This window comes from Notechis scutatus, chromosome 12 (assembly GCF_049901735.1).
Source record: "Notechis scutatus isolate UNSWTSFEM ecotype Mainland chromosome 12, rNotScu1.2, whole genome shotgun sequence".
Taxonomy (NCBI): Eukaryota; Metazoa; Chordata; class Lepidosauria; order Squamata; family Elapidae; genus Notechis; species Notechis scutatus.
The window spans coordinates 2,735,998-2,749,747 of record NC_142020.1 but is presented as its reverse complement, the minus strand read 5'-3'; the positions used below and the strand labels follow the sequence as shown (position 1 = coordinate 2,749,747).

Genomic DNA, 13,750 nt, shown 5'->3' with positions numbered 1-13,750 from the left:
TTTGGGCAATTCCTATTGTGGCTTAATAATGGCTTTGTCCTTCTTTAGTTCCGAGTGAGGGCTAATTTATTTGATTCTTTTTGTTAGTTTTTATTGTTTTATTTTTATTTTTTGTTTTAAATATGGTTTTACATTGTGTAAGCCACCTCGAGTCACCATGGGTGAGTAGGCAGCAATATAAAATAAATAAATAAATAAATAAACAAATAAATAAATAAATAAATAAATAATCCCATCATCCTGGAGCTGAAGGTCTTCTGTCTTGTAGAGTGTTGAGGTAATTCCCCGCTAGGAGAATGAGTGCACACAGGGAGACGTAGTGAGAGTGGTGAGGAATAACACACAACCAGTACACAGATACACTGTATAGTAAAATGTAGGTTTTTACTTCCAGTAAACAGTTAGGCAAAGTCCAAACACAGTCCAAGTCATTCACGGTTAAAGCAGTCAGTTTTCAGTCCAGGGATAATCCAACATCAAAGTCCAGTATCATAATCAGTTCAGTAACAGACTTACATCAAATCCAAGAAGAACTATGATCAGCAACAATCAATAGGGAAATGCAGGAACAGCAACACTCTCAGCAACAGGGCAGAACAACCCAGGTTTCTGGCTCCATCTTATGGCCGTTTGAGGAACCACACCCAATTAGCATTCCCTCAAAGAGACAGCATTAAAATGTCTATCCTGGTTTATATATTTTCCAACCCAACTGTTAGGTGACTTACATTCTTAACATAGATAATATGTCCTTTGTCTTTCTGGGCTATTAACAAAGGTGGGGGCTGCTATGCAAGAGCACTTTTCTCCTTTTCTCATTCAGGGAGGTGTAATATTCTGCCTTTTTAATATTTCCTAGAATATTTCATTTTTCTAGGAGAAGGGTGGGTGCTAACTTTCTACAAAAGGATCAGGTTTCACTCTGGAATTACAGACTATTTGTAAGGAATTTTTGTTTGGGGGGGAGGAGCTTTGTCTTTGTTATTAGTTGTTAAGTCTTTGTCCTCATCAGTTTACAGAATGGACAAGGAAGTGTCAGGTATCTGCTGACATTAGAACGGGTTCTGGTGCAGGCAAGAATTCAAGGATACCCAGAAAGCCACTAAAGAAGAATTCTAGTGAGATGAAAATAACCTGTTATTATAAAATCAAGGTTTAGTTCCTTTTTTTTCCAGCTCACACAGTGCAATAAATTGGAGGTCTATGGAGATTCTTAGTCATCCAGGTAATTGCTGTCCCAAAGGCAACAAGTTTTTCTTGTTTTGCTTGAAGATGTTCTACTTCTCATCCAAGAAGCTTCTTCAGTTCTGACTGAATGGTGGTGGATGGAAGGACTAATATTCCTTGCAGTCATCTGATCATTAGCGCTCTTTCTGAGAGTTGTTGAGGCCACTTGGAGGTTTATCTGTGTCCTCAGGGTCACCTGAATACTGCAGTCTGCATTTTTTAAAACTGGAAGTTGGTTCATACTCTGCATCATTTGAAAGGTGTTCATCCCAAAGTGCATAACTAAATGTCTACGGAGACTCCCAGTCATCCAGGACATGGGACTTTCTTTTGAAAGGCAATTGGATTTTCTTTGTTTTAGCGTGAGGATGTTTCACTTCTCATCTAAGAAACCTCTTCAGTTCTGACTGAATGGCAAAGAATGGAACAAACTGCTGGGTTCACAGTTGGGTGGAACCCTTTGTAAAGGTTTTCCTGCCCAGTCATACCTGTCCCTTATTCCTGTCCTTTGCCTTCATATGTTATCTTTAGTGAAGCGTGCAAACCAGCACCTGCATTTCCTGTGTCAGACACTATCCTCACATCTTTCTCCTTCTGTCCTAGCCACTTCTTACAGAGGCACGATGGAGAGCATTTTAACAAACTGCAACACTGTTTGGATTGGTGGCAGCAGTGCCTCAGATAGAAAGTCCCTACAGAGAGTGGTAAGGACAGTGGAGAAGATTATAGGAAGCTCACTTCCCATTATTTAGGATACTGCTTATGAGCAATATATGCTTAGAGCTCCAAGTATTGTTAGAGACCCCAAACACCCACTTTATGATCTGTTTCTGTTGCTCCCCTCTGGTTTCAAAGTATCTATACCAGGACTACCAGATTCTGTAACAGCTTTGATCCCTAGGCCCTCCATCTGGTAAACTCGCAAGATTTCCCCCCCATCCCCCACCATGTATATGTATACATTCGAACTAGACTGTGATATTTCTTTGTGTCCTATGTGTGTGTGCCTGTGGGTATATGCATTATGGTTATCTTTTTAGAGCTGAATGCAATGAAATTTTATTTTAATGTATGCTGATTAGTGACAATAAAGATTCTATTCCATTCCATTCCATTCTATTTTCTATTCTATTCTATTCTATTCTATTCTGTTCTGTTCTGTTCTGTTCTGTGCTGTGCTGTGCTGTGCTGTGCCATGCCATTCTCTATTCTATTCTATTCTATTCTATTCTATTCTATTCTATTCTATTCTATTCTATTCTATTCCATTCCATTCCATTCCATTCCATTCCATATTCTGTTCTATTCTATTCTATTCTATTCTATTCTATTCTATTCTATTCTATTCTATTCTATTCTATTCTATTCTATTCTATTCCATTCCATTCCATTCCATTCCATTCCATTCCATATTCTGTTCTATTCTATTCTATTCTATTCTATTCTATTCTATTCTATTCTATTCTTTCTCTATTCTTTCTCTATTCTATTCTGTTCTGTTCTGTTCTATTCTATTCAATGAGGGAATTTCTATGTCAGGTCTCTCATTTTCAGTAGAACTTCTGGGTCCAGAAACCCAGGTTTCTTGCAGGTCCAGGGGTGGAGCGGAAGAGAAGATATCCATCCCATCTTAAGGGTCAGGGATCATCACTGGTGCTCTGCCCCCCCTGCCCTTTATATCCCACCAAGACTGTTTGATGTATCCAGGTGGGGGAGACGGGGTTCTTATTAACCTCTAATACTCCGCTTGCCAACGGGGTCTTCCTTTTCCTGTATCTGCAGAAGTGAGAGCTATAGGGGACAGTGAGAAGACCTGAGCTTCTATAGGTACTGCAAAAGGGTTTACTGAAGAAGAAGGTGGGGCATGGACACCTTCACAATATCTTTCTTGGTTGGGCATCTCTTCCAATGAATCTGCCCCTCCAGCGCCAGCATTTCAAATACAATCCACCCTGAATCTTACCTCTTCCCAAAATGGAAGTGGGCAGAGGATCCTAAGCAGGGGTGGGATGCACATTTTTAAACTACCGGTTCAGTGGGCATGGCTAGGTGGGTGTGGCCATGTGATTGGGTGGGCATGTTTTTTTTTTTTTTTTGCCTCCTGGGCCTCAAGGAAGCCTCCCGGGTGAAGCAGTGCAACAGTGAGGTGGGGGGAAATAGCTGTGCCGAGCGATTTAGATTAGCTAGAAAGCAAGAAATCCCACGATGTCCTGCTTTTTACCTAATCTAAATTGCACGGCACAGCTGATCTTTGGAAAACAGCTGATGGGTGGGGGAAGAAAAGGAAAGACCTTGATCTTCAGAGCCAACTGGTTTGCTCCCAGCTGATCTTCGGAGCTACCAGTTCGCCCGGTAGAATCCCATTCCTGATCCTAAGAGCTAAAGAACACTTAGCCAGGTCCCGCTGCCAAAGCAGAATCAAGGCCATTATAGAAGACCCCTCACACCCTGGCAATTATCTTTTTGACCTGCTGCCGTCTGGACGGCGTTTTAGGCCAATAAAATCCCACACCACTAGACTAACAAATAGTTTCTTTCCCTGGGCCACCCGAACCGCAAATAAACACAAAGTCACTACCTTATTAAGATGTAAAAAGATGTGAAATCTCAATACCCCATTCAGATGTATAATAACATATTACAGTACAATCCATCTCTTGTGTATTATACTAGGCTAAAGCGTTACAGTCAGTGTTGGATGTATATTTTGTGTATATTCGTAGATATTGTACTCTCAAATTGCAAATGGAGACGTGGGTACTCTATTTTTCTTATCTTCATTTTTAAGTGCTTTGGTTTTATTGTATTCCGAACAGTTGCTGGGGTGCATCCACAATTTCATTATACTTGTACAATGACAATAAACTCCTCCTCCTCCTCCTCCTCCTCCTCCTCCTCCTCCTCCTCCTCCTCCTCCTCCTCCTCCTCCTCCTCCTTTCCATGAGAAAATAACGCCAGCCAGGCACATTTTAAGTTGTAGACCAAAGGTGTCAGCCTTCAAGATTTTCAAGATTTTCTTCCTTTGCTTTGCATCTTTTGGCTGTCATAAGTAAGGGTGGGGGAGGAGGGGGGATATGGTTAGGGGAAGCGAGCTGGAGGTTATACAAAACAGAACTGTATAAGTTGGGGGGGGTACATTTTTGCTTAGGTTTCTATCCTATGCTATGCGCAGCCGCAGCTCTTTATCAAAATATGTCAAGGTCAAAGGACAGAGGCCTCATCACCACCTGGAGATGCCCACATGATGTGGTACACAACTTTCAATTGGATGAGCCAATTGAACTGTTGGGGGTGGGAACATTGCCATCATTTTGTATATGTGATTTATGCGCTCGTTTTCTCAGATTCAGAATTCTTTTGTTGCTACCACTTGATTTCCAGTAAAAGATATCCATCTGACAAAAGGTCTCTGAACAGGGCCAATACATTTGCTTGCTTCTTTCTTTCTTTCTTTCTTTCTTTCTTTCTTTCTTTCTTTCTTTCTTTCTTTCTTTCTTTCTTTCTTTCTTTTTTTCTTTCTTTCTTTCTTTCTTTCTTTCTTTTTCTTTCTTTCTTTCTTTCTTCTTTCCTTCCTTCCTTCCTTCCTTCCTTCCTTCCTTCCTTCCTTCCTTCTTCCTTCTTTCCCCTCCCTTACTTTCCTTTTTTTTCCTTTCTCCTTTCCTTTCCTTTCATTCATTTTAAATTTGTTTGCCTTCCATCTCACTGTAAGGAACCTAGTCAAGAGCCAGATAAACTACCCATCAACAAGGGGGATGAGGGTAGTTAACTTATTTTCAGGAAGCCTTGGCACGATCCAGATGTTCTTAGGGAACTATGGCTCTGCCTGAAGTTCCTTGAAAGCTAAGTAATGGAAGCCACAAGCAGAAATGGTAGCCATTCAAGAGATGCCAGCATGTGAATACTGTAGATGAATGAGAGGTTACCCAAGCTTCCAATATCAAAACACACAATCTAAGGAAAGGGCAAGGCTCACACCTCTTTTTATTCCCACCAAATCAGCATCATTAAGAATGTTTAGCAGGTAAGATGAGAAAATGTCTAGTGCCAATTCATCTCCAGTACCATAGAAGAAACCAGATAGAGCTCCAGGGGTTCTTGAGGCACATAGGATGAGCTGAAGGGTTAAAAAAGTGTTAAAGTGTTTAGAAACTGGCTCCAACACCTCTACCACCTGTGCAGGGAAGGTAAAGTTGTGCAGGACTGCAGAATCTAGGAAATTGCTGTGGAACCGGAATCTATTAAGACTTAAAGACTGTTTATTACAGAGAGTTTGGGAGTAAAGAATAATATGAAGGATCAAGTATCAAAACAAAGTATCATTAAACTCCTTAAGAGATGGATTTGTTTGTTAATAAGTCAGACTGGTAAATTTAATAGGACTATTAGTATTGTACTGTGTCCAGTTCTGGTCACCATGATACAAAAAATAATAATACTGAGACTCTAGAAAGATTGCAGAGGAGAGCAACAAAGATAGTTAAGGAGCTGGAGGCCAAGGTATACCACGAAGTGCTGAATGAAATAGATGAAGTAGAAGTTTAATAAAGAGAAGACTTAGGGGAGACATAGCTACCTTCCCATACTTGAAGGGCTGTCACAGGGAAGAAAGCATCAATTGATCCTCCATAGCACCTGAGGGCAAGACAAGAAGCAATCGGTAGAAGCTTGTTAAAGAGAGATCCTACCTGGAGCTAAGGAGAAAATTTCCTTAACAGTGAGAATCATCAATGGAACGGCTTGCCTCCCAAAGTTGTGTGTGTTTCATCACTGGAGATTTTCAAGAAAAGATTGGACAACCATTTGTCCAGGATGGAATATGGACTCCTGCCTTGGGCAGGGGGTTGGACTCTAGGAAGTGGACAAGCCACACAATATAAATGAAGATACCTTTAAGGGTTGACTCTGCTTCTCTGCAAAAGGTGTTTCAGTGGCTAAGACGCTGAGCTTGTCGATCAGAAAGGCTGGCAGTTCGGCGGCTTGAATCCCTAGCGCCATGTAACGGAGTGAGCTCCCATTACTTGTCCCAGCTTCTGCCAACCTAGCAGTTCAAAAGCATGTAAAACTGCAAGTAGAAAAATAGGGACCACTTTGGTGGGAAGAGAACAGCGTTCCTCCATGTGCCTTCAGCGTTTAGTGATGCCGTCCACATGACCACGGAGACGTCTTCGGACAGCGCTGGCTCTTCGACTTTGAAACGGAGATGAGCATTGCCCCCGAGAGCCGGAAACGACTAGCACGTATGTGCGAGGGGAATCTTTAGCTTTAGCTTTACCTTACTGCTTCTCTGCAGCCAACAATGGGATCCTTCTGGCTCCCAGTTTCATGAATTTTCCATCCCAAGACTCCGAGGAGTGAACAGAGGGAAGGGACTATGGGATGAACCTCTCCTTCCCATCTACCACCTGCCATCATTCTTTGAGTCTTCTGTCACACAAAGCTCCCAAGTTTCTTGGGATGGTCTGTATTAAGGTAATATATCTGATGAAGATATAACATGTGCAAATTGGACAAAACACAGCTGGAAATTTATTAATGATCTCAAAGGAGGGATGGAAAGCCTGATTGTCAGTTGATTATCATGCTGGCTGGGAAATTCTGGAAGTTGAAGTCCACAAGCTTTAAAGACGCTTAATTTGGAGGCTCCTAGAAGATCACCCGTTGAACACTGGCCAACACTGTGATGCAGCTGCTGAAAAGGAAAATCATGTGCTACTTTGGGATGTAATACGAGGAACATAAGAGTACAGATCACAGGAAGATACTGTATGATTTTTTTTTCTGCCTTCATCAAGGGCCACTTGGAATACTACATTCAGTTCTGGGTACCACAATCTCAAAAGAACATTGGCAAACAATTGCTCAGCAGATGAGCCCTGGAGCTGCTCTCTGTTATAGCATCAGAAGAAAGGTATAAGCTTTTTTTTCCTTTAAAATATATTGATTCATTTGCTGTAAACAATTTCCATAGCTGCCCATTACGCTATTGGGAGTCTGGGGAGCGAGCAAGAAATTAAAACCAGAGAACAACAGAACTCGATTAATTAAAAAGCTTTAAAACAACTATCAATCAATACATCACGTGCCAGAGGTCCAAAACAACAATTCTATCTTACACTCTGGCAAAAAAAAAAGAACAAATCCAAGCAACCAACAGGACTCCCTTAATACTCCTAATAGAATTGCTTGGCTCCAAGATGGGCAGCATATAATGAGGTTATCCATCCAGTCGTGTTTGACTCTTGGCAATTTGGGCCACATATAAATATAATAAATAAATACCAGTAAAACCTGGCCAAAATGCCCAAGGCACAACCAGATCCTTAGTGCCAACAGACTCCCTTGCAAGGCAGACACTGTGGCACAGTGCCAGCTTAGTGCCTCATGCCCAAATACTTATGACCCTGCATTAGACCATTGCATAGCTTCACTTGACTTTGGTAAATCTGTTATTTGGGGCTTAGCCAACCCTGGCTTATTCAACAAGCCACCATTAAACAAATGTTTTTCTTTTTGAAGAGGCTGTCCCAATCCAAACAGAATTTATGTACACACACACACACACACACACACACACACTTAAAGCCATGGTGGTGCAGTGGTTAGAGTGCAATATTGCAGGCTACCTCTGCTGACTGCCAGTTGCCTGCAATTTAGCAGTTCGAATCTCACCAGGCTCAAGGTTGACTCAGCCTTCCGTCCTTCCGAGGTGGGTAAAATGAGGATCCAAATTGTTGAGGGCCAGAGGCTGACTGTGTAAACCGCTCAGAGAGGGCTGTAAAAGCACTAAGAAGCGGTGTATAGGTCTAAGGGCTATTCCTATTAAGTTGGCCTATTAGCATGAAATCAGAATGGCCAGGAGCAGCCTCCCTGCATCCGGTCCCCAGGCTCATTAACCACCATCCTGCTCTCCTCCTTGTAAAAGAAGAGGAAAAAAAATGAAGTGTGGGGGCGGGGGTTGTGCAGAGGGAAGAAGAAAAGTCAGATATTCCCACTTCCCTCATTCAATCCTCCGATCATTCTTAGGGTACTTCTGCAGGAATCCGAAAGGGTATAAATCTCCCCATCTTGCTTTCTCTGTTCCAGGCTGCAGGACTTTTTCCCAATCTTCTAAGAACTGCCACTGTTCACTCCCCCATCCCTCAAACTAGTAAAGAGCATTCTAGATGAGGTTGAGTGTGCAGAATTAGAAGCAGGAGGTCTGATGGGCTGGAAATTAAGTTGCTATTGATTCAGCCTCCAACGGCCCCAGCCCCTTCCTGAAGCGGCAGCACCCGTCTGTCTCCTGTTCAGCATGCAAGTGATTAGAGTCCTAAGACCTCTCCCACGCAAATTCACGTGAGGGGGAAGACCCCCCTGCTTCCCTCCTACACTGCAGGTTTCCTGAAAGCTTCTGCTGACGTTGACCACCATGGTTAGCAGATTATGGCTGAAGAGGCCCAGGGATGCCCATTGGGAAAGGAAGCTGGAGATTGCTCCAAGCCTTAGGGTAGGGGTGTCAATCTCAAGGCCTGGGGTCAGATCCGGTCCATGGGGTGCTTAGATCTGGCCTCCAGGGCTGCCCTGGAAACAGCGAAGGACTGGCCTGCGGTGCCTTTGCCAGCAAAACAGAGCTCCAGAAGGTGGCTCTCCCGAGCTCCGTTTTCGCTGGCAGAGGGTTGCAGGAGGCTGTTGCAACTGGGAACGGAGCTTGGGAGCCCGTTTTCACCGGCAGAGCGCTCAGGCCACCACAGGCACCCCGACACAAGTGACGTCAAGCTGACCATGCTCACTCTGGCCACGTCCACCCCTGCCCCCCTGAGGTCAAACACAACTCTGATGTGGCCCACAATGAAATTGAGTTTCACACCCCTGCCTTAGGGAAACCAAAACAGTGTCATCTCCAGAGTTTGTGCTGCAGGAGGCAGACAACAGCAACTTCTTCCAGAGCCGGACAAAGGTGAAGGTTGGGTTAAATAAACCCTCTGTTTGCAGCAGAGCCAGGCCTATGAATCTGTCTGCCCCGAGCATTGGAAATGACAGGGATGTTTGGGGCACAATTACTGCCTGAAATCTGCAGAGGCTGATAAGGATGCAAATGGCGTCTGCCCACAGCTGAACAAGAGGAACAAATGCAGGCTGAACTTTAGGAGTAATTCCCTGGGGGTTAAAAAACACGCACACAATTTCAACCTTTTGATTACTCAGCTGGGCTAAGTGCCCTGAATCCACTGCAGTCCTGCTTGTAAATTTCAGGCTGCAAAGAATTCCCTGGCCAAGAAACTCCCTCCAAAAGTTTCTGGGGTAGGGAGAAATCAGAGCAAGTTGTTGCATTCATGCCAGGTAATTTTGTGCTGCATCATCATCTCAAAACAGCATTTCCCAACCTGGGTAGCATTGAGAGGTGTGGCCTTCAGCTCCCCAAATTCTTAGCAATCGCCATATTGGCTGGGAATTCTGGGAGTTGAAGTCCACACATACCCCCCACTCTCAACTCCTTGTGGTCAGCTGCCCAGAATCACACCTGCTTGGTGGTTCTGTTCATTATTAAACCCTCTTTCCAATCAGCCTCCATTTTGTCTCCGGTGTCTTTCTCCCGGGCTTGGAACTGAACCAGATGGATATTTCTTCCAACACACCAAAAGAGAAGAGCAGCCCACGGGGATTACAGAAACCAGCAACCGAGCCCCCCCCCCGCCCCCGCCAGACATGTCACAGGGGATGGCAAGCAAAAACGAAGGCACCCAAACGCAAGAGAATGAACTACACTGGACTGGAGGTTGTGATTTTGTATTCACCAGCAGCGGGAAGTATCTAATAATCCTTTATTTGTATTTGCAGAGGGAAAGAGCACTGCAATTATCAGTCCGTTTGATAAACATCTAACTTTGCACGGACAGAGATGCCAGGCAATGCCAAAGAACAGAGAACAATGTCAGCAGAAGGGCTGCATATTATGGAGCACTAAGAGGCAGCGGGAGCAAAGGCGCTAAGCTCCAAGTTCAAGAAAAAGAGCATAATGCTCCGTGCTCGTTCCATTTGGGGAAAGTGTTCAGGCAGCATAAGGGCATTCTTCTCAACAATAAAAAAAACAAAACACAGCTGGATCATCTAAGTGCTGAGAGAATTCTGTTTATTTATTAGAATTATTAGAGACCTAACTCCAATGGACTCTGGGCGCGAGAGTCTTTGCTGGAGACATCACAAAAGTCTATCTGAGCCCTGGACAAGTGGTTTCCCTGCAGAGTTGCTCCCCCCAGACAATCCCAGCACTGCTCAGAACTGGGGCTGATTGTTGGGTCATTGTAAGCTAGGAGAAGGGGTGCAGAGAGACAGAACTCAAAGGAGCCCCTGCCTTTTTCAGGCATCCAGCAAAGAGACCCCAATCCCCAGCCCTCATCACAACTCTCATGCCAGACCCAGATCTCAATAGTTATGTCTGAATCCAATTCTGAAGCCCTGGCTGATCCCCGGGGGGTGTGAAGTTATTTTTAGCCAACAGGTGCATCCCTATTTCCCCCTCTTTGAGACAGACCTGTACACTTTTACACTTCTGGAGACAAAGATCAGAAACCCTCTCATGACCTTCCAAAGGAGGGACAGGCAAGGGTGGTCTCTCCCGGAAGTTCCCAGGCTGCAGCCATCCCCTGGGTTTGCTAGGACTGAAGGAAGTAGTGGGCCACCTGGTCCCTCTCCGCTCTCAGCATCAAGAGCCAGAGATGCCCAGGGCTTGCTGAACCTGTACACCTGCTGACACTGTGGCTCAGGATTATAAGACCTCCACGGTTCCTTCCAACTCTGTTATCATCCTATGTTCTAAGATGTGCAGAAGCCCTTTGATGCATCCACGCATGACCTTCAGGGGCCAGTTTGTCCAGCAGCAACAGCATGCAAACAGAAACTTCTCTGGGAACCTCAACAGAGCCGACTTCCTCTCCAAACTGCACTAGGCACTATGGAGGCTGGAGCCAAGCAGCGGTGGCCTTGGCCTTCTGATCTTGGCCTTCTCCGCGCCTCTTTGAAGTCCAAACATGTTTTAGATCAGGAGAAACCCAAGGAGAAGGATCCGCCCTGGCAAATGCACCAGCTGAGCTGGTTCCAGAAACTTTATCTCTACAAGGGATGCAATTTTTTAAAAAACCCATTCACATCAGAAGAAATGGACAAGAGAGCGCAGGGCGGTTTCGATTTTGCTTTTAGCATGCTTTCTTTTTTTTTTCTTCCATGTCTGAAGGAAGAGAGGATGAGAACCAGCAAGCTCAACATGGAGGAGAAAAGGAGAAGTTGTAGGAGCCGATGTGGGTTGGTCACCAGAACCAGAGGTTTGGTCTTCCGAGCTTTCAGATTACAGGGGAGAGAAAGGAAGAAACAAGGTACAAGACCAAACCACATGGCACAACCTGCCATACATCCAAAACATTTCGGAAGCAACTTCCGAGATCTGCAAGTGGGCATCGTACGCTGTCCAGAGGCTCCCAGAGGCTGTCCAGAAGCTACTTTGCATGGACTCGGTCTTTGGACATCTGCATCTTTGCAATAGCACGAACTGTCTGGAGTCCTCAAGGCTTACCTGGATGTTGTCGAAGGATGCTTGGATTGTGACATCATAGAGAAGCAGCAAATCATGCATTGCAAAGATCGCTTGGAGATGGGAGATACTTCTAATGTAATCTACTGGGTCCCCTGCAAAGATTACCTCTATGACTATGTAGACAGAAAGGGAGGAAGCTAACCAACAGATTGCAAGAACACAAATGAGCAGTCAGACAAAGAGACCGAAACTCATCGGTAGCCTCACACTGCAATGAACAAGGATATACATTGAATTTTGAAGGTATTAAGATTGTTGGGCAAGCAGGCACAAAAACAGCCAGAGAAATGATTGAAACCTGGGAAATGAGCCTCTTGTCAGTCAATAGGAGAGCTGATTTACCACCACTTAGGAGCTGAGGACTTGGCAGCACAAGGAAACAATAGCCAAGGACTTAATAGGCAGCCATCAGCACCCCAATCAACATCTGAAAAGCCACATATAATAGGCACCATATAAACACCACACACAGAAGAGCCCAAAGCACACCCTCTGTAGAGAGACATTCTCTTAGGATGCACTAAGCACAAGCTGGAAAGCTCGGAATATTAAACCTCTCATCCCGGTGGCCAACCCAGATTGCAACATTACCCTGGGATACGTATAATCGCTTTTGTTCAGAAAAAGAGAAGAGCCTAATAAGAAGTTCACCTGCCCTGCTGCAGGATCTATTTGCTGTGGTTCTCCAGCAGTAGGTGCAGACGGCAGAGGTCTCTGACAGCGAGGACGAAAGGGAACCCGTCAGGGAGTCTAGCGAGGACTTGGACAAGGGGCCCACGTCTGATGCAGGGATGGGTCCAGGACTATCAGAGAGTGGGGTGCTGCCTTCAGAGCTTTTGGAGTCTGGCAGCAGTGAAGCAGAGGTCCCCGGGGAGACTGTGCCCAGTGCGTGTGTGTGTGTAGGGCTGCTCGAAGGAGAGAGCAGCTGAAGCAGCTAGGGCAACTCAGGAGTAAGGCTGGAAGGTGATGGTCCCTCCCATAAGGGATAAAAACCAGCCCTCGGGGATGTGCTCTTTGCAGGAAGCAAAGAAGTTCTTTAGACTCTGAGTCCTCATTTGAAGCCCTGCTAACTCCGGTTTGTTTTTGAAACTTCTGTCGGTGGATATTTATCAGTAATTAGACTTCTGTTCTTGGCAGCCTTTCACTTGAAAGTGCTTGCTTTTATCTCGGACAATTAGGTTTAAATGACTCTTGGCTGGGAATGGATAGAATTCCCAGTGCCGCATTAAAAATGGTTTCCTTTTATACATAGTTTGTGTTTGTTTAATTTGAGCAAGGCTTGGGTCAGAACACTACTTTGCATGGATTCAGTCTTTGGACATCTGCATCTTTGCAATAGCACGAACTGTCTGGAGTCCTCAAGGCTTACCTGGATGTTGTCGAAGGATGCTCGGTTTGTGACATCATAGAGAAGCAGCAAAGCTGAAGAAAGAGGAAAAAATAAATAAAAGTTCAGCGTTAAAGGCTGTGCAATTCAACGATGTCCGCTATGAATATGTTGCATCTAGGAAATAATATCGTAAGAATCTATATAACTTATTCAACTGGCCATGTCAGCACCCGCCACACACATTAATTTATGGAATCTGGGTATTCTACCAAAGGAGAAATTAAGAAGCATATTGATCTAGATCCAGCATATGAATATGTGTGAAACCAGATGTTATGACCCAGGGTTGGCATGCAAGCCACATGTGCTAGGTGGAAGCTGGTCAGCCTTTATTCCACCACCGTCCCCACAATCCCCACAATCCAGCAAGTTCCGGTCCATTCTCCAAAATCTCTGCCCACGGGTTACCCCTACAGTCCAGGCGCAAGGCTCAAATACAGGCGCTTCGGGCAACTTCCCCGCAGTGAAAGTCCACAGAAGCAGCACTGCTCTGGGGACAAGACTTGGCAAAACTTGGCCAAGTTCACAACGAATGTCAAGGCAAAGGATCCAACGTCATTCCACGG

At 44.7% G+C, this 13,750-nt stretch overlaps 1 protein-coding gene across 1 annotated transcript in view; it reads right to left on the bottom strand.

Annotated features, from left to right (window-relative positions):
• Window positions 1-13,750, bottom strand: part of RAB26 (RAB26, member RAS oncogene family) — a 196,730-nt gene that overhangs the window by 21,821 nt on the left and 161,159 nt on the right. Inside the window, exon 5 of the mRNA XM_026684383.2 lies at window positions 13,164-13,216. Coding sequence (XP_026540168.2) covers window positions 13,164-13,216 — 53 coding nt within the window. The remainder of the gene's footprint in view (window positions 1-13,163; window positions 13,217-13,750) is intronic.